Genomic DNA, 26,407 nt, shown 5'->3' on the forward strand with positions numbered 1-26,407 from the left:
CTGCAGGTGGCAGCAATACATTGGAATATACTGAATCAATAGATTTAATGCTGTTGATAAATAGTAAGTGGGAAAGTAAAAAAAAAAAGTAAAACAAGTTTTAAAAACTTAAAATAAATCTAAACTTCAAATCACCCCCCCCCCCATTTCCCCAAATTTAAAAATAAAAAAAACAAAAAATAAATATCATAGGCATCACCACTTTTGAAAATGCTTTTACTATTAAAATCTAAAACTATTTAACTACATAACTATGGCAAATAGCATAATGGAAAAATAAAAAATCTAAGTGGTCGATTTGCCATTTATTTGTTCACTTCCCAAAAATTTTTATAAAAAGTGATCAAAAAGTCATACGCACTCCAAAAACTACAGATCTTCCATACAGATAAAAAAAAAAAAAAAAAAAATTCCCAAAGTTTTTCATTATTATTATTTTTTTTTTTACTAAAACACAAGAAAAACTATATAAATGTGGTATCTTTGTAATTGTACTGACCCAAAAAATGATGGGCATGGCATCAGTTTTACTGCATAGGGAATGCTTTCAAAACAAAACCCATAAAAAAATGTTAAAGCTCCCACTACATTGTATGTAATAGGCTTGTCCCGCAGAAAACAACCTCCATACAACTCTGTGAACTGAAAAATAAAAAAATGAGGGCTCTTGCAGTGATGAGCAGCAGGGGCAATATTCGAATTCGAGATATTTTGCGAATATTCGTCGTGAATTCAAGAATTCGTGATCTCCAGTCAATATTTTCTTGGTTGCGAAAATCATTAATCGGAAAACTTGCAATAAAAATTTGCGATACTAAAATTTGCGATACTAAAATTTGCGATCAACACTACTCCTAAAGTCAAATAAGTTGCAGCCTTCTCATTGGCCCACAAGCAAAAAGCAGTGAGGGATCATGGGTACTGATGAAAAAAAATCTAGAATATTCGCGATTACAAAGATATAGCACTATATTCTAGATATTCGTGAATTCTCAAAGTGTCAGTATTCGCGATAAACACTAGGCTCTTGGAAGGGAGGGAGTAAAAAAACTAAAAGGCAAAAACAGAAAATCGCTAGGTCCTGAAAGGGTTAAGGCTACTTTCACACTTGCGGCAAAGAGATCCGGCAAAACGTATGCCAACTGATGGCATTAGTAAGACTGATCTGGATCATGATCAGTCTTAAAAATGCCTGATCAGGCATTTTTTAAAGCCGGATTCGGCTCTAATACATTCCTATGGAAAAAAATGCCGGATACAGCATTCAGGCAAGTCTTCAGTTTTTTTCGCCGGAGATAAAACCGTAGCATGCTACGGTTTTCTCTATTGCCTGATCAGTCAAAATGACTAAACTGAAGACATCCTGATGCATCCTGAACGGATTACTCACCATTAAGAATGCATGGGGATATGTCTGATCAGTTCTTTTCTGGTATAGAGCCGCTGTGACGGAACTCTATGCCGGAAAAGAAAAACGCTAGTGCCCTAAACCAGAATGCGGTTTATTTTTAAACTTTATTCTGGTTTAGGACAGCATATATCCTGATCTGTCAGTGAGAATATAAGGCCATGTACCATCTGGAGAGGTTTTGGATAAGTAATTTTAGTGTGAATAAATAATTTAGGAGGCGGAGGGAGGAGCAAAGGGATTTTTTTTCTAATAAGAGTTTCTTATTATCACTTGCACTATTGATTTATGTAAAGTTGTTTAGTGGGCTTTTCCATAATGAGTATTTCTGAAATGTCCACACTTTTTCAGTCAAATTTTTTTGTAGGACTGCCTATGAACCAGACCGCATTTGCAGTTCAAACTGGGATGGAATTTACAAGTGTATCCCAATTTGGCAAATATGCTTATCAATCAGACTTAGGAAGAATTGATAGTGGTAAAGGCCTAGCGGTCATTTATTTTTTTATTTTTTTACCCATAAACAAATTGTACAGATGAATATCGGAAACTTTATATTCATTGCCCAGATCTATTTTCAGTTAAGAAAGCCTGCCTGCAGGATCAGATTACATAGAAGTTTATGGAAAGGAGAAAGTTGCAGATGGACATAGACTTGGAGACTGACAAAGAGACTGCTGTTGTTAAATACACAACTAAACAGCTTAGTTTTGGTGTGTATGACCTCCATTTCCAGTCGTTCTATAAAGAGTTAGGCAGGAGTATCTCCTGTTCATTCATGTCCTGTGTATCTGCAGACATGAAACCAGTTAGACTCTACTGAAAATTTGTGCACATTTGCAACAGAGGAACGGTACGCAAGGGGTCCCTTTAAGATGAGATAAGTGTTTTGTGATGCTAGTTGCAATAAAGCAACAATAGGACGGAGTCCCTTCAAGAAATGGTGTTGGTGGTACCCAGGTGTAGAAATGGCCGAGTAGTATAGGGTGGCCTATAATATCCCTTAAATGTTTTGTGCACGTGCCACGGTGCTCCCACCTGGATATGCTGGAACGCCAGGCGTTGGCTCTGAAGCAGACAAAGAAGGTAGTTGAATTGTGGGCTGAAGAATAAATTGAGTCCAGACATTGTGATGAAGTTGAAAAACAGCTTTACCTTCCATAAATATTTCTCCAAACGATGTACAGACTTTGTCTTGGTTCCCAGCAGGCTTTAGCATTAATTGTGGCAGGAAAACAAACTCAACTCTGCTACATCGGTTGCTCTCTGACTCTGCTGTACTGACAGGCTTAAATAGAGTCTCTGCTTCTGCAACTTTTCTTCTCTAGTTTGACACTAGATTTGTCCAGGGAACTTTTCCTCCTGGCTCCTGAGGCTCCAAGCTATGGCCTCTATATCCAGCAGAGCTGAAGGTGCTCTAGCTGGTTTTCTTTGATTGGCTGGGCATGTCCTGAAGAGATGTGGCCCTGCACACCTTCACCTAGCTTGGGGTAAGCTAGGACTGACTTCTAACTAACTAGTCTCCACCCTTCCTTATAGAGAGGGTTAGAATGGAAAGAAGGGTTCCATTCTCTCTGTAGCTCTGCCATGCTTGCTGCCACCTACTGGTGAACCAGGTACATTACATGAACATATACAGTTTCATAGAAATAGGAAATGCACAATGTGGATGACTTGGAATAAATGCATAGATGAAATGATATTAGCATACACAGATAGAAGCAGGGCATAGGAGTGGTAATGCCACTCTGGGGCGTTACACATTCACACAGCCGTATGCGTAACGAGTGCGGACCTATTCATTTTAATGGGGCTGCAAAAGATCGGGACAGCACACCGTGTGCTGTCCGCATCTATACCTCCGTTCTGCGGCTCCACAAAAAAAGATACAGCATTCGTATCGCAGTGCCGGCACACGGGTCAGTATCCATGTTTTGCGGATCCGCAATTTAACCACACATTTTGCGGGACATGTGCGAACACATTCATTTTAATGGGACCGTAAAAGATGCGGACAGCCCAAGGTGTGATCTTTTCCGTAGTGGCCTCGGAAAAAAAATAGATCATTTCTATAGCAGTTCCGGTCATGTGGGGTCCGCAAATTGCAGAATGCACATGGGTTGATATATGTGTTTTGTGGAACTGCAATTTGCGGACCTCTAAACACTACGGTTGTGTGAATGCGCCCTTACAGTCTACTGAGTGAAAAGACTGCCAAAAAGTTCCAGATACAAGTCATGTATTGGTCAGAAATAGTACTATTCCTCATGTAACCACACATGGCAGCTTATTCTAAAAAAATAAAAAATAAATGAAACGAGTCAGTTCTGATTAAAACGTGTGTATGTTTAAATATAAAAATATTAAAGTGATCTTCTCATGTCATAGAGGTTTGTAAGTTCTCTTTATATCAGTTCAGAAAATAAGCAAAAATATTAATGCTTGCAACAAGATAAGCAATTATTATTAAATACTCGCTTGCAGTAAAAGTATTTCATTGTTTTGTACCTTCATTGCCTCCTTCAGTAGTAGCTGAGAAGGAACCTTCATTATGTTTTAACCTTGTTTCCTTTTCGAACTGCCTCTCAGCGAATGTTACTGCGTCATGAACACTGTGAAATGCATGTTCACCAATACAGTTATTGGCTCCGCTAAAAAATTCACCTCTGTGAAGTAGTTGGCGGACTGAAGGATTGCAGTTTGCTAGAAACACCCGAATACCAATCTCCCCATAGTCATTGCGGATCTCTTTGAGCACAGAGAGCCCTACACTATCAACAAACTGCATAGCACTACAGTCAATTATAAGCGAATGCATATTAATTTCTGGGATGGATGTATCAGTAGATTTGTGGGGTTTACATTCTATTTTAATTATATTCAGCTTTGAAAAAAAACTACACTTCGCTTGTGTATTGGTGTTATCCTCTTCCTTTTTGGCTTTTCTTTGTAAAGTTAACACTAATGATGGGTTAACACCAGTTTTGCTATACAAGGTTGATTTAAAATAATCCTTGTTGGCATAGTACAGAGAACCGTCAAATCGATATATTTTAATATTTGGCACATTGTCCAACTGTTTGTATTTAAGCTGATCTTCGTAAATCTCTGTTCCACTGACTTGGCCTAAAAGAGTAGCCCTTGGCCTCTGTGTACGAAATATCACACACAGCATGGAAAAGCAGACACTGACCAACAGTCCAATCTCAGAAGAAATCACAGTAGAAGCTAACATGCTGACCCACCATACGATTGTGTCCATTTTGCTAATCCTCCACATTTTTGGAGTGTCTCCAAATTTCATAATTGCACTCTTAAAATTAATAGCTGTGATAATTCCTAAAATACAGGTTTGCAGTGAGTAGAAGAGTGGCGCAATAGATAGAAGTACTAGTACCAATACTATGGAAGACACAATCCCATTGAGCTGAGTGCTGGCACCAGTAGATTCTTTAAGTAGGGTTTTGCCTAGAGCAGCACAACTTGCAAAAGAGTAAAAGAAAGATGGGATCAGATTGCACATGCCTACAGCTATCATTTCCTGGCTAGTACTGACAGTATACCCATGTTTTTTAGCGAATATTTCAGCCAGGGATACTGTCATTGCAAACCCAATTATAGCAATGGGGATTGCATCAGTTGCGACTCTTTGAATCAAACCCCACTGTGGTGCTTTTGGGGGCAGAAATCCAGTAGGAATTGTTCCACAAATTGATGAGTTATACTTGCCATTGAAATTAAAAAAATGGGAAACCAAAGTGGCCACAATGATAACAAACAGCTCAACTGGAATTGGAAATTTCATCTTAGACTTATATAGATCATTAAGGAATTTGATTGGTAGCATAACAACTGTTGCAACAACACTTGTCACTAAGTCACAAATGTTGACAGTTTTTAAGTTTGAGAAAACATCAATCCATGTCATAATCACTGCCCCAACACCGTCACGACGAGGAATCTTTAAGCCTAAAATATATTTAATCTGGGAGGTTATGATGGTGAGTGAAGACCCAGTAACAAAGCCGCTCAGTAAGGGTTCAGATAAATACATTGAGATAAAACCTAGGCGAAAGAATCCCAAAAGCACCTGAAAAGAAGAGAAATCAAGGAATCAGAAAAGAACACGTTATCTTACTTCAAGAGAAGTAAAAAAATTAAATATTTTTTCAACATTGTTTTATGTTGCATAGATAAAAATACTTTATCACATCGAAATATAGAGCTAGTTGAGTCACATTCTTATGATCACTAACTACTTTTGACATCCACAGCACATAGCTCATGAAGGAAATCACGGGAGCTGGCTTGGTGAGTATATATGGTGTACGATAGGCTGTGTGCACACATATCCCTCGTTACTTTCATGGGTAAAAGGAGTGATTTAGGAGTACAAAAAAGAAATGAACCAGGGGGCTACCAGAAATGTGTCTAAGGCTCCATTCACACATCCGCAATTCCATTCCACATTTTGCGGAACGGAATTGCGGACCAATTCACTTCCGGGTCCGCAATTCCGATCCCGAAAAAAATAGAACATGTCCTACTCTTGTCCGCAATAGCCGTCGATGTGTGGTCTGCAAAATGCGGAACGCACATTGCCGGATTCCGTGTTTTGTGGATTCGTGGATCTGCAAAAGACACACGGATTGTGAATGGACCCTAAAACTACAGTCCAGTGCAACCTGTATGAGGCTCCGAAGCAGACGAATGATCACTGCATCTCAAGCAAAGTTGCAGCAGCAGAAAAGGCTTACATTTTCATGGCAGTATCGGAATATGACTGCTTCTTGGCAAAGGGTTGCCTTCTCTGATGAGTCATGTTTTCTGCTTCATCGAATGGATGGATATAGGCATGTCATGTGAGAAACATCACAGAGCAAACACCTTGCAACCATTGTTGGAAGAACACAAGCTGGTGGTCACAGCATTATGGTCTGGGGAAACTTTTCTTGGTATTCTCTGTGCCCATTCATCCATGTGGAAGGCACTCTAAACTGATTTGGGTATGAATTTATCCTTGCAGATCATGTACACCTATACATGACTTTAAAACCATTTTAAAACAGGTATCTGTATTACTATTATATAATAAAATATTATTAAACTTTAAAACCATTTTAAAACAGGTATCTGAAGTCTGCATCAGTACCAATTGGCATCTCATTACCAAAGCCAACTTCGGAACCAAGTTTTAAAATGGTTTCCAAGTTCAAAAATCAAACCCCAAGTTATTCACGAAGTCCCGCAAGACTTTGGTGAAACTCACTTTGCCTCGCCGAAACATTGACATTTTAATACTGTATGTAGATGGATCTCCATACAGCATTAAAACGAAGTTTGGAGCGAAGCTTAGGCTACTTTCACACTAGCGTTCGATCGGATCCGTTCTGAAAGGATCCGCTCATATTAATGCAGACGGTGGCTCCGTTCAGAACGGATCCGTCTGCTTTATAACGTAGAAAAATTTTCTAAGTGTGAAAGTAGCCTGAGCGGATCCATTCAGACTTTACATTGAAAGTCAATGGGGGACGGATCCGCTTGAAGATTGAGCCATATGGTGTCATCTTCAAGCGGATCCGTCCCCATTGACTTCCATTATAAGTCTGGACGGATCCGCTCGCCTCCGCACGGCCAGGCGGACACCCGAACGCTGCTTGCAGCGTTCAGGTGTCCGCTCACTGAGCGGAGCAGAGGCTGAACGCTGGCAGGCGGATGCATTCTCAGTGGATCCGCCTCCACTGAGAATGCATTAGGTCCAGACGGCTGCGTTCAGGGCCGCTTGGGAGCCCCTTCAAACGAAGCTCACAAGCAGACACCCGAACGCAGGTGTGAAAGTAGCCTTATCCCTACCCATCAGCTTGTTTGAGTGATTGTGCACTAGCCACTTTATCTCTTCACTAGAATGATCTTCTAAGCTAATTTATAATCAAATCATAGATCAACATTGCTGTGATCATAAATCAGCTTAGTAGATTGTTTGGGAGAAGAGCGTGTGAAGAGAGAGAGATTTCAGAGATCTCAACCTGTGACCACAAAATGCAGGGCAATTTGCAGGCAGCATGTTGTAAAGCAGGAGGAGCTGAGCAGATGGATATGTAGCTTTATGGTAAAATATTAAGTTAAATGTGTAATCTATACATTTAAATCTATACCATTTCTGATTTCATTTTTCATGTGGGAAGAGTTATCAGTGATAGCTGTCACTCACTGATAGCTGTACGTGGGGGTGGGGGTGGGTTATCAATAATTGATAGCATTCTCTGTGTAAGTGTGTATACATAGATAGCTGTCAGGCACTGATAGTTGTGCACAGGGGCGGTGTTATCAGTGATTGATAGCATTCTCTGTGTAAGTGTGTATACATAGATGTCTGTCACTGATAGTTGTACATGGAGAGGTGTTCTCAGTGATTGATAGCATTCTCTGTGTAAGTGTATATACAGAGATAGGTGTCAGTCACTGATAGCTGTTCACATGGGAGGTGTTATCAGTGATTGATAACATTCTTTGTGTAAGTGTGTATACATAGATAGCTGTCAGTCACTGATAGTTGTACACAGGGGCGGTGTTATCAGTGATTGATAACATTCTCTGTGTAAGTGTGTATACATAGATAGCTGTCAGGCACTGATAGTTGCACACAGGGGCGGTGTTATCATGATTGATAGCATTCTCTGTGTAAGTGTGTATACATAGATAGCTGTCAGTCACTGATAACTGCACACATAGGAGCTTTTATCAGTGATAGATAACATTCTGTGTATAAATGTGTATACGGAGATAGCTATCAGTCACTGATAGTTGTACATGGGGAGGTGTTATCAGTGATTGATAGCATTCTTTATGTAAGTGTGTATACAGAGATAGCTGTCAGTCATTGATAGTTGTGCACTGGGGAGATGATATCAGTGATTGATAGCATTCTCTCTGTAAGTGTGTATACATAGTAAGTTGTCAGTCACTTATAGCTGTACACAGGGGAGGTGTTATCAGTAATTAATAGCATTCTCTGTGTAAGTGTGCATACATATATGTTAGTCACTGATAGTTGTACACAGGAGAGGTGTTATCAGTGATTGATAACATTCTCTGTGTAAGTGTGTATGCAGAGATAGCTGTCATTCACTGATAGTTGTGCATGGGGGAGGTGTTATCAGTGATTAAAAGCATTCTCTGTGTACGTGTGTATACAGAGATAGACACACAGTTGGGCCCTTGCTGGGACCCTCGGGATAATTACTCACAAAATAACTAGTGGTCAAATGATGAAAAAATCCCTTTAGGGGTCGTAACTTTATCTACATCTTTTATTGTATTCTATTTAAAACATATAACATAGAAAAGAAAAAAGTGTGTGACGTAACAGGGGAAATTTTTAATAATGGCAGCAATCGTATCAGTGCTTTGTATTGTAGCACTGTGTTGCTAATAAATTCAGTTTTTTTTTAAATGAGCTGTGTGTTGTTATTGCATTATATCATCGCTTCCATGTATTGACACCTTTTTGTAATGTACAGACGTGGACAAAATTGTTGGTACCCTTTGGTCAATGAAAGAAAAAGTCACAATGGTCACAGAAATAACTTTAATCTGACAAAAGTAATAATAAATTAAAATTCTATAAATGTTAACCAATGAAAGTCAGACATTGTTTTTCAACCATGCTTCAACAGAATTATGTAAAAAAATAAACTCATGAAACAGGCATGGACAAAAATGATGGTACCCCTAGAAAACACAGAACATAATGTGACCAAAGGGACATGTTAATTCAAGGTGTGTCCACTAATTAGCATCACAGGTGTCTACAACCTTGTAATCAGCCATTGGGCCTATATATATGGCTCCAGGTAATCACTGTGTTGTTTGGTGATATGGTGTGTACCACACTCGACATGGACCAGAGGAAGCAAAGGAAAGAGCTGTCTCAAGAGATCAGAAAGAAAATTATAGACAAGCATGTTAAAGGTAAAGGCTATAAGACCATCTCCAAGCAACTAGATGTTCCTGTGAGTACAGTTGCACATATTATTCATAAGTTTAAGATCCATGGGACTGTAGCCAACCTCCCTGGACGTGGCCGCAGGAGGAAAATTGATGACAAATCTAAGAGACGGATAATCCGAATGGTAACAAAAGAGCCTAGAAAGACTTCTAAAGAGATTCAAGGTGAACTTCATGCTCAAGGAACATCAGTGTCAGATCGCACCATCCGTCGTTGTTTGAGCCAAAGTGGACTACATGGGAGACGACCAAGGAGGACACCATTGTTGAAAACGAATCATAAAAAAGCAAGACTGGAATATGCCAAACTACATGTTGACAAGCCACAAAGCTTCTGGGAGAATGTCCTGTGGACAGATGAGACAAAAATCGAAGTTTTTGCCAAGGCACATCAGCTGTATGTTCACAGACGAAAAAATGAAGCATATCAAGAAAAGAACACTGTCCCTACTGTGAAACATGGAGGAGGCTCTGTTATGTTCTGGGGCTGCTTTGCTGCGTCTGGCACAGGGTGTCTTGAATCTGTGCAGGGTACAATGAAATCTCAAGACTATCAAGGAATTCTAGAGAGAAATGTACTAGCCAGTGTCAGAAAGCTTGGTCTCAGTCGCAGGTCATGGGTCTTGCAACAGGACAATGACCCAAAACACACCGCTAAAAACACCCAAGAATGGCTAAGAGGAAAAAATGGGACTATTCTAAAGTGGCCTTCTATGAGCCCTGACCTCAATCCTATTGAGCATCTTTGGAAGGAGCTGAAACATGCAGTCTGGAAAAGGCACCCTTCAAACCGGACACAACTGGAGCAGTTTGCTCATGAGGAGTGGGCCAAAATACCTGCTGAGAGGTGCAGATGTCTCATTGACAGTTACAGGAAGCGTTTGATTGCAGTGATTGCCTCAAAAGGTTGCGCAACAAAATATTAAGTTAGGGGTACCATCATTTTTGTCCATGCCTGTTTCATGAGTTTATTTTTTTACATAATTCTGTTGAAGCATGGTTGAAAAACAATGTCTGACTTTCATTGGTTAACATTTATAGAATTTTAATTTATTATTACTTTTGTCAGATTAAAGTTATTTCTGTGACCATTGTGACTTTTTCTTTCATTGACCAAAGGGTACCAACAATTTTGTCCACGTCTGTATTTGCTTATTGCGTACTAATTGATCTTACAATATGTAATATATGTATTGCTACTATCAGCAGCAATATACTATGGAGGTGTATACAGAGATAGCCATCAGTAACTGATAACTGTACATGGGGGAGGTATTATTAGTTTTTGATAGCATTCTCTGTGTAAGTGTGTATACAGAAACAACTGTCAGTCACAGATAATACTTCCTTTGTGTGTAACTGAGGTCAGAAAGTATAAATTACAAGATTTACTGAACTGTATATCTGTCTGCTCAGCTCCTCCTGTTCTGTAGCATGCTGCCTGCAGACTGCATTGCATTTTGTGGTGACAGGCCTCTTTAACGTAATCTTATTTTCTATACTTTTAGCACAGGCTTGGAGATGTGCATAATTTCAAAGGTTACTATTTTGTCTTATTAGGCAGCCACCTACACCACGTTTCTAGTATCTAGTCTGATAGTTTGAAATAGCTAAAAAGCAAGAAGGCATTATTAAAGACCGGCAAATCAAACTTATAATTTACATTCTTTGCTATTTATATCCAGGTGTGAGGTATTATCAGTGATTGATAGCATTCTCTGTATACACAATTACACATAGAATTCTATACATCACTGATAACACCTCCCATCTGAATAATGAAGTCAGAAATATAATTTAATGTATTGCCATGTTGCATTCATTATTTTGTAGTCTATTATGTTGAACCTAAAAGTATGGCATATTGGGAATCTCCATCTTACCTGGTAAAGTCCAACCATAAAAGTTAAAGACGTGGCTACCATAATCGCATAGCAGCCTCGATCACATACAGTTCCATTGCTGACAAGTGTTGAATTTAATATCATGTCACCCTCTTCAGGGAAACCTGCTGCTTTTAGGTGCTTGTTTACTGACTCGCCTATCATCAGACACAGAACCCCATATGTGCCAACACAATTATGGTGAGATGTAGCCATCAAAAAGTAGATAATACAGCAAAAAAAGTTAGAGTATATGCCATAAATGGGATCTTGGCTTGCCAACAGTGAATACGCAATGGACTGAGGAATGGTAATAAGGCCAACTATGATTCCAGACACAATGTCACCTAGTAAGTATTCCTTAATCTTATAGCGAGGAAGCCAAGTAAGTACGGGGAAAAGTTCAAATAAAAATCTGCCTAATTTTCCTGGGGTACTTCTACAGCAGTGTTCAGTTTTCTTCAAAATGACTTCTTTAATATTGAGTGGTGGCTTGATATGCTCTTCAAGGTCCACTGAGTTGTAAGGTAGTGACATTGAGCGCTCACTCTTGTCAGGGAACTTATCGGTAAGAGGATAATCAGAATCCATATACTAAAATGAAAAAGACACATCAAGTCAAAATGACATATAGTTAATTTTACAACAGACTATGGCAATAATAATGATACATTCCAGTTAGATTTGACAATACGTATCAATATTTTTAGATTTTGAAAATATCAATAAATAGAATATGGTGTAATATGGTGTATCATAGTAGTGATAAATTTGATTTTCTCTTTGACGTGAAGAGGCAATCATCAAATGTTTAAGTGCACCTTTTAATACGTGTGATTTGTGCCATTGCTAGTAAATATGTGGAAACTTATTAAGAGCTGAAGATCTATATTTAGCACTAAAAACTAATTACTAGTGCCATACAGCCAGCCAATCCAAAGATGGCCATCCCTTGTGATTTCACAGCCCTATAAAAGCCTTATCCTGCAAGAACTCAACCATTTCACTGTGAGCTGACTTTAGGGAGAGATGTGACAAGTGCTTATGCGCTAGGGACAGTGTTGCAAAAAGCTATTAGGAGAATATTGGATAGGGAGAGTGCAGGGACAGTGCAGGGAGATCGTAGGGAGAGTTTTTTGAGTCTGTAGGGAGACAGCAGGGACAGTGCAGGTTTAGTGTAATCTCTGTGTGCATCTTTTTGAACTGCTGCCACATTCCCAGTTAATCTATTAGTTTATACATAGACTTACTATGCCTCAATCGCCACATTTATCTTCAACTGCTGCCACATTCTTAGTTAATCTATTAGTTTATACATAGACTTACTATGCCTCAATTGCCATATTTATCTTCAACTGCTGCCACATTCTTAGTTAATCCATTACATTACTAATACAGTTACTGTACACTATGGCCAACAGACAGTTGCCTGGGCCCTCCAAAGGAACAGGCAGTGGCGCAAAAATGTTGTAGCCAGAACAAGTAGCAGCAGAAAAAGGGGGGGTTGGTAGCAGCTGCAGCAAGAGACCAGAGCTGCCACTGTCATCCAGCAGTCGTGTTTTGACAATACAGCTGTACCAGAATGCGTGACTAGCTCTTCAACATCATCTCCAGTGATAACAGATAACATGAATCGGTGGGTTCCTTTGACACCAAGCTTGGTTGTCATGGCTGAGGAACTGCCTGTGTGCCCTCACCTGTCCTGAACCTGCCTCTTGATTTTGCTGCTTCTTCTGGTAGCCAAATAATGATAGTTGCTGGCTCTGCTTTGCTTTTCAGCAATGATGAGCTTTGTGGGAGCAAGGTAAAGTGGGGACATCATCATCATCATCATCATCAGGGGGTAAGGGTGACACATGAGACAGCAGGGTGTAAGTGTGCCATTGAGACAGCAGGGTGAAGGCAGTGGGAGAACTGCAGTCAAACGTGGGAGGGGGTACACTGTCTGCTACTTGGGAGACACCCTGTGAAGAACACACTAGCAGTGCATGAGTTCATAAAAGCAGTGGCAGACAGGCATTACACAGAGGTAGAGGGAAAATGCCATACTTGCCAGTGTGGGAATTTTTCACCAAGTCGATGGGAGACGTTAGTGTGGTGGTATGCAGCATGTGTGGGAAAAAGGTGAGACGTGGCCAGGGTGCTAATGTTGGCACGACGGCCCTGCTACAACACATGGCGTGTCACCATACAGTGGTGTAGGAAAACCACGCCACTCATTTAGTGTTACAGCCTGATGCAACAACTGCTGCATCTCCTACCGGCCCGCACCCCCTCTCCAACAGTTATGGCTCGGCAAGGTCAGCAGAATGAAGCTGTCGTTCCTTCCCATCGACTTCAATGTCCTCTATTTCTCCTGATGCTCCTCCTACTCCTCATCAGTCATTCGATAGAAATCGATTACTGAGGCGATAGCAAAAAGTATGCGTGCACTCATCCAATGTCACAGAAGCATGTCACTTAGCGCATTTGGACGTACAGTCATGTCCATACTGCTTACCGGGGCTATGACACTATAAAGTGTCACAACCCCGTAGTCTCTGCTCTCCCCAAGAGCTGGGGATCACAGCCTGAAACCAAGAACTGCCGAAGATCATCCACTAATACCCCCTGTGACGCCTGATGCCCCCTCATGCCGCCTGATGCCTCCTCATGCTGCCAACATGCCCCAGTATGTCGTTCCTGAGCCGCCGCCATCAGTAGAGTGTCAGCTGTAACATACAGCTGACATTCTGCTGTGATTGCCGAGATTGGTGCTAGCACCAATTTCGGCCCTTTAACCCCTTAGATGCTGCAGCCAGTAGTCCATGAGGTTAATAGAGGGAGGGAGCTCCCTCTCTCCCCATCGGGCCGCTGTGCTGCAATGGCAGCAGCTCGATGGTTACCATGGTAATCAGACGCCTTTGTAAAAACTGAAATGTTAACTTATCTATAGTTTCCTAACAGCTTATAAATACTGATTTAAACTAAATGCTTATTAAAATGAAACAGATTTCAGTGAGGCAGACAAGAAGCAGTCTGCAGAGGCAGTGAAAACTGAAGGTTGCAGAAGACAAACTGTTGACATTTTTAATAAACATGAATTGGAAAAAATTATTTTTAACCCATAGGGTACGGAGCTGGAAAGTGAGTCAGAAATCCCAGCACCATACAGCTATGGCGCTGTGTACACCCGGTCTCTGAGCGAAATCGCTTGGTGAACAAGGTACGATGGCTACTCTGCACAGCAGGCAGTCATCTTTCCTACGGGCACAGGGAGGTTTTTCCGCCCCATTGCAGCTCCGATCGCCGCAATTGTCCGGTTTCTTCAGACCGGCCAATCGCAGCTCAGGATGTTTTTTTAACCATTCATGGAGCTGCAGGGGGTTGTACAGGGGTGACTGGTGCTGAACTAGTCAGCACCTGTCTCCCCTGAGGTCAGGCAGGGGACACCAGTGTTTGGCTCCAGCCAATGGCAGCGCTATAGCAGCACAGGAAAGGGCTGAACCTGTTTGCAGGCAGCCATTCTAGCTGGTGACTTCATGCAGAGAGGTTCTGTCCTTCTTTGTGCTGCTTGTTGGCTTGTTAAAACTTGTAGTGCACCACCATTGCATTTTTCTGTAGAAAAAAGAAAGAAGAAAAGAAGAACATCTGGAATTACTGCTCTGATTTCTTTTTTCAGTTGCAGCAGTTCCAGATCACTAAACCACCCTCCATCCTTGTCCCTGTCCCTGAGGCCTGTCCATGACCACTTCAACACAACGTTTTCAGAAGTGTACACCCCAGATCAAAATTTCTGCATAGATGAATCCCTATTACTTTTCAAAGGGAGGGTAAGATTCCACCAGTACCTTCCCAGCAAGCGAGCAAGTATGGCATAAAACTGTATAAAATCTGTGAGAGTAGCTCTGGGTACACTCACAAGTTCTGGGTTTATGAAGGGAGGGACCCCCGGATTAAAACCCCAGAATGCCCCCCGTCTTAGGAGTTAATGGGAAGATAGTGTGGGACTTACTGTGCCCATTGCTGGATAAGGGTTACCATTTATGCGTGTCCTCCCTAGATCCCTGGTAGGGCAACCACTAAGAAAAGGAGACAGCCATGCTCTCTTCAATGAGAACATGTTGGTGGTTAAGTACAAGGACAAGAGGGATGTCCTTTTGCTGACCACCGTTCACAGTAACACCAGCTCCCCTGCCCCTGTATGTGTTACCACTACCACTGTCCCCAAACCAGACTGCATTCTGGACTACAACAAGCACATGGGCGGGGTTGATCTTTCAGATCAAGTTCTGAAGCCCTACAGTGCCACACGAAAAACAAAAGTGTGGTACAAAAAGATGGCGCTGTACAATGCATACGTGCTATTTAGATCTAGAGGCCAGACAATAACATTCCTACAATTTCAAGAGGTGGTGATAAAGGCCCTAATTCTTCCAAACCAAGCAATGGAGGGCCCCAGTACATCTGCAAGTTACGGTGCCCGAGTTATACCAGGGCAACATTTCCCTGGTGAAGTCCCTCAAACAGCGAGGAAGAGAAGGACCCCAAAAAGATCCAGGGTGTGTTCCAAAAGGGGGATAAGGAAAGACACCATTTACCATTGCGAAACCTGCCCTGAAAAATCTGACCTGTACATCAAGGATTGTTTCAGAATCTACCACTCATCCATGGAGTATTAATTTAATTTCATCCATGATGTACCCTGTAGTTTTACCACCTTATATCTCTGATTTAGTCCACATAGCTTACATATCCACTTTTCACCAACCACTACATATTCATTTCTGTGAAACACCGGTTAGGTCAAAAGTGCCCTTTACACCACTTAAAATGTTCGTACAGGGGTGCTCTTTCCAAAATGGGGTAACTTCTTGGGATTTTTATTTTCTGGGGACCTCAAGAATTTTTTAACATGCGACATGGCACCTAAAATCCATGTCTGTTTATTCAAGCCTGCAAAAAACATATTTTGCACTTTGCCTCTAGAACCCTGCTGTGCCCCCACAGCAGGCTTCAAGCACATGTTGCCATTTTAAGGGGGAAATGGGTAACAAAATGTGGGGTGCATTTTGTCCTGTTACCCTTTGTGAAAGTGAAAAATGTGGGTGTAAGGCCTCATGCACACGAACGTGGTGTGTTTTGCAGTCCTCAAATCGTGGATCCGCAAAATAATATAAATGCCTATTCTTGTCCGCAAAGCACGGACAAGAATAGGACATGTTATATTTTTTCAGCGGGGCCACAGAACAGAGCAACGGATGCGGACAGCAAGATGTCTGCATCTTTTGTGGCCACATTGAAGTGAATGGGTCCGCATCTGAGCTCGGATGGCTCGGATGCGGACCAAAACAATGGCCGTGTGCATGAGGCCTAAAGCAACTTTTTCTGGAAAAATAGTAATTTTTATTTTCACAGCCAAGTGTTTCCTAAGGCCTCCTGCACACACCCTTATGGCTTTTTCAGTGTTTTGCAGTCCGTTTTTTACGGATCCATTGTTCCTTTTTTTGTTTCTGATGTGTTTCCGTTCCATTTTCCCGTTCCGTTTTTCCGTATGGCATACACAGTATACAATAATTACATAGAAGAATTTGGGATGGGCATAAAATGTTCAACTGATGGTTCCGCAAAAATGGAACGGATACTAAAGAAATACGGAGTACATTCTGTATGTGTTCTGGTTTTTTTGCGTACCCATTGACTTGAATGGAGTCACGGAACGTGATTTGCGGGCAATAATAGGACATGTTCTATCTTTCAACGGAAGGGAAAAACAGAAATACGGAAATGAAATGCATACGGAGTACATTCCGTTTTTTTTCCAGAACCATTAAAATTAATGGTTCCATATACGGACCATATACGGAACTAAAAAAACGGGCCGTAAACTAAAATAAAACGACACACCTTCAAATATTCCTTGAGAGGTCTAAACCCCGTAATGGGGTTTACTTTTTGGGGGTGTCTTCATATGCAACATAGCTCCCAAAAGCCAATCCTGCAAAATCTGTCCTCCAAAAGCCCTATGACACTCCTTCCCTTTTCAACCCTGCCATGTGCTTATGCATCCTTTTTGAGCACATGTGGGGCGCTGTCGTTTTCAGGGGGGAATGGTAACAAAATGTGGGGTGCATTTTGTCTTGTTAGGCTACTTTCACGCTAGCGTTTTTTGCGGAGCCATCATGGATCTGCAAAAATGCTTCAGTTACAATAATACAACCGCATGCATCCATCATGAACGGATCTGATTGTATTATGTCTTCTATAGCCATGACGGATCCGTCTTGAACACCATTAAAAGTCAATGGGGGACGGATCCGTTTTCTATTGTGCCAGATTGTGTCACTGGCTGATCCGTCCCCATTGACTTACACTGTGTGCCAGGACGGACCCATTTGGCTCCGCTTCGTCAGACGGACAGCAAAACGCTGCAGGCAATGTTTTGGTTCCGCCTCCAGAGCGGAATGGTGACTGAAAGGAGACAAACTGATGCATTCTAACCGGATATTTTTCCATTCAGAATGCATTAGGGCAAAACTGATCAGTTTTTTGCCGCTTTTCAGAGCCCTGAACGGATCTCCCAAACGGAAAGCCAAAACGCTAGTGAGAAAGTAGCCTTACCCCTTGTGAAAGTGAAAAATGTGGGTGTAAAGCAACTTTTTCTGAAAAAAATAGTAATTTTTCATTTTCACAGCCAAGTGTTTCCTAATTCTGCAAAATGCCTCATGGGTCAAAGTGTTCACTACACACCTTGAAATACTCCTTGAGGGGTCTAGTTTTCGGAATGGGGTCACTTTTTGAGGGTTTCCACTGTAGGGCCACCTCAGGTTGTCTTATTATGCGACGTAGCTCCCAAAACCCAATCCTGCAAAATCTGTCTTCCAAAAGCCCTATGGCTCTACTTCCCTTTTAAACCCTGCCATGTGCTCATTTTTGAGCATATTTTGAGCATATTTTTGGGTGCGGTTGTAAACTGAAGAATCAGGGTAATAAATAATGAGGTTTATTTTCCTTTCAACCCTTGCTATGTTACAGCAAAAATGGAAGAAAATGGAAAATCTGAAAAAAATAATTAAAATTTTGAAATTTTACCACAATTTCCTATTAATTCTTGGGGAACACCACAAGGGTTAACAACGTTTGTAACATCAGTTTTGAATAATTTGAGGGATGTAGTTTCTAAAATGAGGTCATTTATGGGTGGTTTCCATTACATACGCCCCTGAAAATCACTTTATAACCGAACTGGTGTTAAAAAAAATGGTTTTGAAATTTTGTTCTAAATCTAAATCTAAAACTGTAAACCTTATAATCTCCTAAATAAATTAAATGGCATTTACAAAATGAAACCAACATAAAGTAGACATAGAGAAAATGTAAAGTAATAACTATTTAGAAAATAGTGAATTTTTCCCAAATTTCTGTCATTTTGGGGCTTTTTAATAAAAAAAGGTAAAATATTTCAACTGAAATTTGCCACTGTCATGAAGTACAATGTGTTACGAGAAAAAAAATCTCAGAATGGCTCGTATAAGTAAAAGCGTTCCAAAGTTGTTACCACATAAAGTGCACATGTCAGATTTGCAAAAAACAGCCTGGGATTTAAGGTGAAAAGCTGCCCGGTAGTGAAGGGATTAACCCAAAATAAGTAGAATGCAATAAGTAAAAAAAATGCCCAAAAAGATGAGCTTTACAATAAGCATACAGTAACTACTTATTGATTAAAAGAAATAAAGGCCTTATTACATAGTTGCATAGTTGCTTAGGTTGAAGAAAGACACGCGTGCATTAAGTGAGGGAATCAGTTTTCCCCAAAATTTGTACACCGAACGAACAACAAGCTTTTCATGCTCCCTTCAGATGAATCCAGTAGAACGGCATGCAGCACCATTTCACTGAACATGTGGATGAGCAAAATCAGGAGGGAAGAACTAGAATAATGCTCACATGACCCTGGGAGGAGGTGGGGGCCTGCTCTGTTTGTCTCTCAGGCTGACAGACAGCTGTGTTGAGTGGTTGTGCTGTCCATAGACACAGGGTGCCATCTAGTGGCAATTGTTGGTAATTGCCTATTATTTAATTCCTTTATTTCTCCACCCAAAGGAAGTGAAAGTGCATAGAAAGAAGACCTGTGCTGTCTAGTTCACCCCTTTGTTGGAGCATTAGCAGTAAGCTGCTGGATATGTTATATTTCTGGCTATAAGTATCCATATGAGCACTGTTTAGGGCAATTCTGACCCTGTTACTTGGAGTTATAGTGTATAACTGAGTAAGTGTGCAGCTTGGCCTAACCACATGGCTCAGCTATTATGGTTCTATACTGTGTTTTTAGTGCCATATGCTGTTCATATTACATTAGAAGTTGTTATCTTTCCTGTTTCTCTACAGCCTGGCTTAGAACATGTTAGCATACTGTATGTTATTCATGATTGCACATATGTAATGCTGTAGTGTAATGGCATTAGTAGTCTAATGTTATATTTGTTCCTCAGTTTCTCTCTAACCCTATATCCGGTTAATAAAGCAACTGTCTTCCACCAAGTCTATTTTATTGGCTAGAAGGAAGGTGTTTAATGGCCTGTCGAGCTCCACATAGACCCCAGGGGTATGTAAAGTGGGAGCAGGACAACGGTTAATGAGGGTAGATGGATGTATTCAGCGTCTAAAAGAAAACAATCTTACACATTATACAAAGGCACAAGCAAACATCTCTTCCAGTGTAAAAGGGACAGTGTAGGGACAAAATAGAAATACATAATTGAGGGTATTTGATCAGGGACAACAGTTTGAGGGAGTAAAGGGCTGAGAGTCACATTGCTTAAAAATACAGCTGCTGAAAGACTGAAACTAGCCACCTGCAAGAAAAAAAATAATAATTCTGATTTGAACAGAGAGCTGTTTTTTCCTGAAAAACTCAGATTTCTTCATATTAATATTGCCAGCACAGCATCCAAATAGCATTCTGCTGCTGAGTAATTGCAAATTTTTTCCCCAGTGCATTTAAATCTGTTCGGTGTTACTAAACACATTGTATTATAGCAAAAGCATTTTACTGCAATTTTTAAACCAGTGAATTTAAATGCAATTACACCTTGGGCAGAAATATTATCGCCTTTCCTGCATCGATAAATTGTTGGTGTGGGGGGAGAATAATTGGATTACAAGTTTTACAATAGAGAACGTGTTTTCTGAAAGTACATTTTTCAATGCAAATAGTACTCAGACAGTAGTCAAACCTTCCACTGGCCTTTTTCTGCATTGGTAAATTGGTGTTGTGTGGAGTGGAGTGGAGAATAATCGCACAGTACAGAAAGGTATTTTCTGAAACTGTGTTTTTGAATGCAAATAAAAAAGTAGGCAGAAATGTTACCAGCTCCAATCATCAATATTTCTAAAGTAAATTGTCAATAGCAGTGTGTGTGTTTTTAGAAGGGGAAGGGAATTTAATTGTTCTTCTTTAAGTTACAGAAAACACACTTGCTATTTTACTATACCTGTTCCATAATTTGTGTGACTGTGTATCAAAGCCATGACTTTTCATTTAGGAAAATTATGAGTTTACATTAGGCTTCATAATTAACTGGAATATGGAAGGGTTTAAAATAAAATACTCAGGCCTTGTCCTCCCAGAGCCAGAATATGGGTAGTATCAGCACACCTATCCGGCAAGAAGTAGAAGCAGAAGTAGTAGCAGGCCACAGTTCTCCCTGGCTTTGGAAAGGCGCATCAATATCATTGAGGGGAAGAAGGATGAGATTGTAGATTGAATTGCTAATTCCTCTTCTCAGTCACAGCAGGATAATGTGGAGGTTACCTCTGAGTCTGACACCATGCTTTGGCGTCAAGAGTCACAGCATTCCTCCTGCTCCTCCTCCTTGCAGCCCCAGAGGAGCCTTTCAGTGATGTCCTCTCTGTCTTCACTGCCCCCTCCTATTGGGGCATCTTCTTTTTTCCTAAGAAGAGGCGACAAACCCACTACACCCTTAAGCACATAGTCAAGATAGCCTTTCCTCTGGTACATTGATGACCTGCTAATAATATGGACAAGCTCTGAAGATGAGCTGCTGGCCTTCCACAAAAACTTTTTTCATCTAATCATCAGACTCACTCTTAGCTACTCACAATCTCAGATACACTTCCTGGATATAACTCTATCAATATTAAAGGCATATAAACCTCAGTCTACCATAAATCTACAGTCCATCCAGCATACCTAAGATGGAACAGCTTCCATCCAGAACACACAAGTGTATCATTTAAAGCCAAGCTCTGTAATATATCTGGATCTGCTCAGACACCAAAGAGAGAAAACATCTACAAACACTGAGGACTACATTTTACAACAAGGATACCAACCCCTGATTACAGTGGAAAAACCCACAGAGCCACAAAGATTCCAAGAAGCAGTCTCTTGAATTACTGTACAAACAAAAGGAGAACAAAAGCAGGTTACCCCTTGTAGTCACCTACAACCCCAGAGTGAACACCTTGAGAAGAATTGCTGCCGATCTCCAACAATATTTCAGAAAGATAATAGACTGAAACATGTTTTCCAATATCGACTTCTGGTCTCCTTCAAACAATCAGCAAACATAAGGAATCTACTGGCAAGAAGAGCCCTGTCATCACCATCAGAGATGGGCACATTCCCCTGTACCAGGCTGAGGTGACATGTGATTAGTGGCATACTTGCCGATTTTCTTGTGGAAAATCACCTGCTTTGTACAGTACCAGCAAAATCGATGCAAATTTTTGAATTCTCAACCACATGCTGTATAAAAAACAAGCCAGCAGAAAAGGTGTGACATTTCAGATTTGGAATCCAAAGCATGTAAATTAATACAGTGGAACCAATGGAGAGAGTGAAATTTGCTGGCTTTTCTGCAGCAAAAACGCATGCAATACATGTGGTTTTGTTGCGGTTGTTTAATCCAGTTTTTTCTGTGGAAATGCAACAAAAACCACAGTGAATTTTTCAGCTGGATTTTCAGTCACTTGTAAACCTAGCCTAAGAAATGCAAAACTTATAACTAGGAATGAGCAAATCGACTTCAGCTGCTAAAACTTAATACTGTAATACTGTACCACTTGGAACCGAACCTGAGTTTAGTATCAAGGTTATTGCGAAGCAATAATTTCGGCTCATCAGAGCCAATACATTCTAATACTGTACGGAGCTCTCCCCTGATGAAGGAGCCTCCGTTCTCCTAAAGCAGAGGTGGGCAAACTTTTTTACTCGTGGGCCACAATGGGTTCATACATTGGACCCGGGGGCTGGACCAAGAGTAGATGGATGGGGCGTTTGTGTGAATTAATATAAATAAAATTAAAATTTTGTAACATTAAGGCCTCTTTCAGACGGGCGTTGCGGGAAAATGTGCGGGTGCGTTGTGGGAACACCCGCGACTTTTCCGCGCGAGTGCAAAACATTGTAATGCGTTTTGCACTCGCGTGAGAAAAATCGCGCATGTTTTGTACCCAAACCCGAACTTCTGGGATCGGTGTTCTGTAGATTGTATTATTTTCCCTTATAACATGGTTATAAGGGAAAATAATAGCATTCTGAATACAGAATGCATAGTAAAATAGAGCTGGGGGGGTTAAAAAAATAAAATAAATAATTTAACTCACCTTAGTCCACTTGATCGCGCATCTCTTCTGTCTCCTTTGCTGAACAGGACCTGTGGTGAGCATTCATTGCAGGAACAGGACCTGTGGTGACGTCACTCCGGTCATCACATGATCCATCACCATGGTAAAAGATCATGTGATGGAACATGTGATGACCGGAGTGACGTCACCACAGGTCCTGTTCAGCAAAGGAGACAGACGAGATGCCGGGCAGCGCGATCAAGTGGACTAAGGTGAGTTAAATTATTTTGTATTTTTTTTAACCCCTCCAGCGCTATTGTACTATGCATTCTATATTCAGAATGCTATTATTTTCCCTTATAACCATGTTATAAGGGAAAATAATAATGATCGGGTCTCCATCCCGATCGTCTCCTAGCAACCTTGCGTGAAAATTGCACTGCATCCGCACTTGCTTGCGGATGCTTGCGATTTTCACGCAACCCCATTCATTTCTATGGGGCCTGCGTTACGTGAAAAACGCACAAAATAGAGCATGCTGCGATTTTCACGCAACGCATAAGTGATGCGTGAAAATCACCACTCATTTTAAACAGCCCCATAGAAATGAATGGGTCGGTATTCAGTGCGGGTGCAATGCCTTCAACTCACGCATCGCATCCGCGCGGAATACTCGCCCGTGTAAAAGGGGCCTAAAGGTTTAGTTTAATTCAAGGTAGAAAAGCATAAAAAGAGTTATTGTACAAAACTTTTATGCAATGTATTTCTTTCATAACATAGTATGTATAACTCACCTTCAATTTAATGGGAACAGTGTTGTTGGTCTCCCTTTTTTGCTAAGGCATCAAAGTCTGGAGGTAGCTTTGATGTTGCAATTTGCAGAATAGATACGATGTGCCAGTATATAGGGCCCCCATAGTGCCCCCCATAATAGTGCCAGTATATAGGGCCCCCATTGTCTTCCCCTCTTCTCCATAGTGCCCCCCATATTGTGTCAGTATATAGGGCCCCCATAGTGCTTCCCCTCTTCTCCATAGTGGCCCCCATAGTGCTTCCCCCTGTTCTCCATAGTGCCCCCCATAATTTGGCAGTACATAGGGCACTCATAGCGCTTCCCCCTCTTCTCCATAGTCCCCCCCATATTTTGGCAGTATATAGGGCCCCATAGTGCTTCCCCTCTTCTCCATAGTGCCCCCCCATATCGTGGCAATATATAGGGCCCCCATAGTGCTTTCCCTCTTCCCCATAGTGCCCCCATAGTGCTTCCCCTCTTCTCCATAGTACCCCTCCACATTGTGCCAGTATATAGGGCCCCCACCCCCCTTCTTGCCACAGTATACTATAAATAATAAAGACAATAAACACATATACTTACCTTATGCTGCTATCAGTGATGCGATGCAGGCCTCTTCCGGCCTGTGTCCCGCTCTGTACGGCTCAGACGGTGCGATTATGTCATTGCGCCGCCTGCACCGGGTTGTGATAGGCTACAGACACTAGACTCCTCTCCCCTGCTCCTCCGCACCATTCATCTGTATCGCTGTTCTGAGGACGACGATACAGATGAATATGGAGATGAGCGATTCCACAATGGAAGTGCTCATCTCCACTCCTGCTGCCTCTGGACAGCTCTGCGGGCCGGATAAAAAGCCCCGCCGGTCCATATACGGCCCACAGTTTGCCCATCACTGTCCTAAAGCATGCAAACTAAATAAATACATTTATAAAGGTATCACTGCTGTAATACTGTCATCTTTTTTAGGGTACTTTCACACTTGTGTCAAAGTTTTCCGGTGTTGAGTTCCGTCCTAGGGGCTCAATACCGGGAAAAAAATTATCAGTTTTATCCTAATGCATTCTGAATGGAAAGCAATCCGTTCAGGATGCATCAGGATGTCTTCAGTTCAGTCCTTTTACGGTATTTGGATGGAGAAAAAACCGCAGCATGCAGCATTTTTCTCAACGGCAAAAAATCATGAACACTTAGCGGAATGCGCAGACCTTTAAAATTGTAAAAAAATACTGGATCCCTTTTTCCGGATGACACCGGAGAGACGGATCCAGTATTGCAATGCATTTGTGAGATGGATCGGCATCCGGATCCGTCTACAAATGCTGCCCGTTTGCATACAGATTGCAAATCAAGCAACGCAAGTGTGAAAGTACCCTTAATGCAAAAGTCAATTCTTCTGGCTAACATGGTACCATGCTATTTTTTTTATATATATATCTACTGTAAAGAAAAATGTTTCCTATATTGATATCCGAATCGCTTTTCATCAGCACCTCAAAAATGTCCCCTGGTAGTGTGTGCAGTTCTTTATATTGGCCATATATATCTCCTACATCTTTTATACCAGGGGTGAGCAACCTGCAGCGCTCCAGATATGGTGAAATTATAACTCCCAGCATGCACACTTGCTCAGCCTTTCTCAGAGCTCCCATACAAGTGAATAGGGAATGATGTGAATTGTAGTTTCATAACTGCTGGAGTGCAACCAATTGCCTAACTCTGCTTTATACAGTGTGGAGCCCAAAACTGAATTCCATATTTGAGATGCACTCTTTAATGGATTTATAGAGGGACTATACTAGATTTGTATCACAGGTTTTTCTATCTCATTTTTTATATGCTAAAATGATATTTGTTTTTATAGTTGAAAGGAATAGATAATATATCATTTCAATACCTGGAATACAGCAGACTTCTGCTGGGGTATTTGCTATAGGTCATGTATTTTGAGATATTAACCAATTATTAATCCGTCTGTAATACTCTACAGATTGGTGGAGGTCTGATGCCGATCAGCTTTTTGAGAAGCCAGCGGTCCTCCTGTGCTTAGCAAGCACCAGTGCCGTATAGCAGCTGTGCTTCATATAGAAGCTTGAATGTGGCTGAGCTGCTCCCAGACCACGTCACACATGAACGTTTCATCACAGCCTAGGAAAAGCAGAGAAAATGCCGCAGCGCTTACAGGAGCACCACTGCCTTCTCAAACAGCTGATTGGCTGGGGTCCCGGGTATCGGACCCCCACCGATCAGATACTGATCACCTATCCAGAGGATAGGTCATCAGTTCAATTAGAATATCTCAGAAAACCCATTTAAGTGACCGTCCTGGCATGCCTGGAGTCAAGATAATGCTGGTTACATCTGTATATCACCAGATATATCACTTAAAATATATTTTGAAATCACATTCACATAGTCAGCCCAGTATTTTCATTATAATCACATTCTGACATTACGATGTATTATTACCCCCGCAAGTTCACACAAGAACATTAATCTAAATTAAGTTCTCACATTTCAGATCATACAACTCAACAGAGTACTTGGTAACATGAATTTCCTAGCCAAAGCTAATGAACAATATGTTACAAAAAGATCAACAGAATGTTAGTGATATGAATATACCGTAGTACCTGCATGTAATAAATGTTATTCTACAGATTGAGTAGCCAAATTGCATAATAAAATTACAAACCTGGGCCATAGTTGCAGGTCATCAACTTAATGAAATATGCTCGTTCTCAG

At 41.1% G+C, this 26,407-nt stretch overlaps 1 protein-coding gene across 1 annotated transcript; it reads right to left on the reverse strand.

Annotated features, from left to right (window-relative positions):
* Positions 1–1,501: 1,501 nt before the first annotated feature.
* Positions 1,502–26,407, reverse strand: LOC122926073 (sulfate transporter-like). Its single transcript, XM_044277459.1, has 3 exons — positions 26,358–26,407; positions 11,299–11,892; positions 1,502–5,498 (listed from the first exon to the last, which is right to left on the reverse strand). Exons 1-3 carry the CDS (start codon positions 26,364–26,366, stop codon positions 3,903–3,905), a joined length of 2,199 nt encoding a protein of 732 aa, XP_044133394.1. The 5' UTR covers positions 26,367–26,407; the 3' UTR covers positions 1,502–3,902.

This window comes from Bufo gargarizans, chromosome 2, assembly GCF_014858855.1.
Source record: "Bufo gargarizans isolate SCDJY-AF-19 chromosome 2, ASM1485885v1, whole genome shotgun sequence".
NCBI classification, from domain to species: domain Eukaryota; kingdom Metazoa; phylum Chordata; class Amphibia; order Anura; family Bufonidae; genus Bufo; species Bufo gargarizans.

What these genes read in the sequence shown, in the direction of transcription:
- LOC122926073 (XM_044277459.1), bottom strand. An exon ending in TTATGGTTGGACTTTACCAG is followed by an intron (nt 5,499 to 11,298) that starts GTAAGATGGAGA and finishes TCTTCTTTTCAG; the next exon opens with GTGCTTTTGGGATTCTTTCG.